This window comes from Amblyomma mixtum, chromosome 2 (assembly GCF_055824585.1).
Source record: "Amblyomma mixtum isolate Tamu chromosome 2, ASM5582458v1, whole genome shotgun sequence".
Taxonomy (NCBI): domain Eukaryota; kingdom Metazoa; phylum Arthropoda; class Arachnida; order Ixodida; family Ixodidae; genus Amblyomma; species Amblyomma mixtum.
Window position 1 is genome coordinate 120,940,260 of NC_143013.1, and position 3,264 is coordinate 120,943,523.

General features: G+C 49.7%; 1 protein-coding gene across 1 annotated transcript; it reads right to left on the minus strand.

The window, feature by feature from the left end:
• Positions 1 to 706: 706 nt before the first annotated feature.
• Positions 707 to 1,864, minus strand: LOC149360733 (uncharacterized). Its single transcript, XM_089567905.1, has one exon. The coding sequence runs from the start codon at positions 1,862 to 1,864 to the stop codon at positions 707 to 709; it is 1,158 nt and encodes a 385-aa protein (XP_089424031.1).
• Between the last annotated feature and the right edge of the window lie 1,400 nt (positions 1,865 to 3,264).

A 3,264-nucleotide genomic window follows, 5' to 3' on the forward strand; every position in this document is an offset into this window, starting at 1 on the left:
GTGGAGGTTGTTTGCACGATCGTCCACAAAACAGACACAGTTGAAATCACCCAGTAAAATAACAGCACTATTACATTTGATGTAGGGTTCAAGGTTTTCGAAAAAAATAATTCGGTCTTGCATATCATTTGGTGCATACACACATATCAGTCGCCATTGCGAACCGGCAAAAAGAAAGTTTAAAACAATCAGACGCCCATTTTCACTGACAGTTAGCGACTCCTCAAAAATGCCAGCGCATTTACGTGTTAAGACGGCACAACCACCAGATGTACCTACAGCATGGCAAATAGAAACATTATAATGCGCTGTAAACGCTGCAACCATACGATCTGTCTGCTCCTGGCTCTCAACTTTCGTTTCTTGCACAGCCACAATGTCAAGCTCATTGTCTAGGCAGATGCGGCTGAGCTGGTATTGTCGCCGCCTTGCTGAAAGACCTCGAACATTAATGGTGGCAACCTTTAGTGTTTTCTCCATTTTGGCTATCATTTAAGAGCAGGAACAGACAGATCGTGCAGTGGAGAGAGACATGTGACGCGTAGCAGTAGCCAGAAATGCTCTTTGCGCGCAGCATACAGTACAACATGCTCAACACTGTCTCCTCTCTCGTACCTTGGTAGCGTCGCGCGAGCACACCGCTGCTTGACCGTCCATTGCTTGGCGTTGTGCTCCTAGGAGCCCTCTGAGGCACACGTCCCGGTGTCTACGGGGGCGGTTGTGCCGCCGGTCTTCTGTCCGGCGGGATGTTAGGTTTCGGGCGTAGTGACGCCCGGCGTCCCCCCACCGTTTTAGGTGGCGGTTCATCGTTGCTGGGAGAAAGGAGCTCGCCGTCGTTTAACATTTCCTTGCTCGATCTTATACCAGTTGCTCCGCTTGCCTCGACGCCGTCCATATCGACCACGCCCTCCTCAACCTCGGGTGTCTCTTCCGGCTCACCTACGCTTTTGACTGCTTGGTTGCTGGAACCTTCTTTGCAGTGCTCGACATCCTCCTGCTTTTTCTCCGTATTGGCGCTCTCAGGAGGCAGTTCAGGTGCAGCCTTCGGCACGCTGTCGTTACCACCTGAAGCTTCTTCGGCGTCAGCCTCGTCCATGAGGAGTTCGGAAACATCCTCTTTCCCTCTCAGTCCAGTGACACTGGCGTACGTCCTGACACACTCGGACTCGTCATGCCCGTAGCGCCGGCAAAGCGCACAACGCGGTACACGACATTCTCGCCGTACGTGGCCTGTGTTGCGGCACCGAAGGCAAAGCGGAGCCCTCCCCGGGACAACAACTAGTGCCTGCTCCCCAGCAATGCGCACCTGATGGGGCAAATCGTCGACCGACAGGCCCGTTTTGAGCCTAAGAGTCACCAGTCGCGTCGACGACCCTTTGTCCTGTACGCCTTGAACTCGCCACCGTTCCCTTGCAACTTCAGTGACCTTTCCATATGATGAAAAGGCATGGCGTATGTCTTCAGCTGGCACGTTATGCAGCATCCAGTGTAGCTTCAGGTGAATGTCTTGATTGGTGGGGTCGATGACCACACAGCGCCGCTCTTTCACTTTTATGTCGCCCTCGCTGAGTATCTTTTTCACACCGTCGCCGCTTTTGAATGTCACTGCCCACACATGGCTCATTTGATACGCCCCCAGGGCGACTACCTCGGACAGCAGCGATAAGCCAGCCAGCGCATCTCGGAAATGTTCCACACGATACGGTCGATACCGCACATCTGCATGCAAAAAAATGGTATTTAAAACAACACGACCTGTTGGTAGCTGAGGAAGAAGCACTTGATATTCCTTGTCGTCGTTGGCAACACCCCTAGTACCGCGGCCCGGCTGGGCCGCTGAAACCGCTCCTGAAGAGCCTGACATTCCGTGACCGTCCTGCTCGAAAGCCGGAAAGGGAATCGAGCTACGGCGACGGCTGTCAGACCTTCTGCTTTCGGGGGTATTTATGTTTACAAGTAACCTAACCTTGAGAGTGTTCATCAGCGCCACCCACGTTCATAAGCGGCGGACGTAGAACGTCCTGATTTACCGCAGGTGTGACGTAGAACGTCATCGAACGGAGAGGGTGGAAGCTGTGTGAGAACCCTCTTATGCTTCCTATGGCGTCAAGGCTGCCAGAATCGAGGCCCTCGCTAAGCAATTAAGGAAACAAGGGAAGGGGTATGAGGGGCTCGTTGTAAATATGACAGAAGCCAACAGCCACAGAAACCAAGATAGGTCATTAGGAAAAAACACAAGTTTCTAATGACTACTGAATCCTTAAACAACCACTCAATACACAAAAAAAGGAGAATCCTTACACAACTACTCAATACACAACAAAAGAAAAAGACGCAAGGCTAACAACAAACACACACACACAACACCAGAAACGAACTGCAGTCAGTGGCAAGTACAATGTACTGTGTCGAACAAATGTAATTCTTCACTGCGCGTGAACGCGCGCAGAAGAGCAATGCGTGACAATGCATTGCAAGGCATGAAAATACAATACAAAAATACTTAAAAAACAAAAAAAACACTAAATACGTTGCAATGCATGTGACATGAAAAAAAGAAGAAAGAAATGCTTGCCATGCTTTCTGACGCCCGTTCTGTCAGTCTCTGCCATCAACATGTCTTGGATAATTATTTGGCACTTAGGGGTGTAAGCATGATAGCCGGCCTACTGTTTCGTTGATGCCGCTTGAGAATGTGTTAAATTTGTGAATCAGGTATGATTCACAGCTCTCGCGCTCATAATGCGTTTTGAACCCCGATTGAAGTACAATAGCTTTAAAGTTATCGAATGGATGCCCAAGGTTGTTCATGTGTTTTGAAAGTGGGAGATTTGGCTGCGTCCGCACATGTGATCTGTGATTGTTGATGCGAATTCTGAACGGTGTAACTGTTTGTCCCACGTACTGAGCTTCACAGGTGCCACATTCCAGGAGGTAGACAACATTAGCGCTGTCGCATGAGAAGTTGCCTTTTATGTGGAATGAGAAGGATGACGCTGTGCTTTCGGCGCTAGTAGTTGTTTCCCTCATCGGACAGAGTTTACACCTAGGTTTATTGCATGGCGCAGATCCTCTGAAGCTACGGTTCCCGATTGTAGATGATGTTATATCACGGATGTTCCTTGCACGCCTATACACAACGCGTGGCGGAGCAGGGATGACTTCTTTCATCCTTTCACTCTGTGGAAGGATGTTGTGGTGTTTCTTAAGAACTGCATTAATATTGGGAATTGACGCCGAATGTGTAAGGACAAGATTGACTTG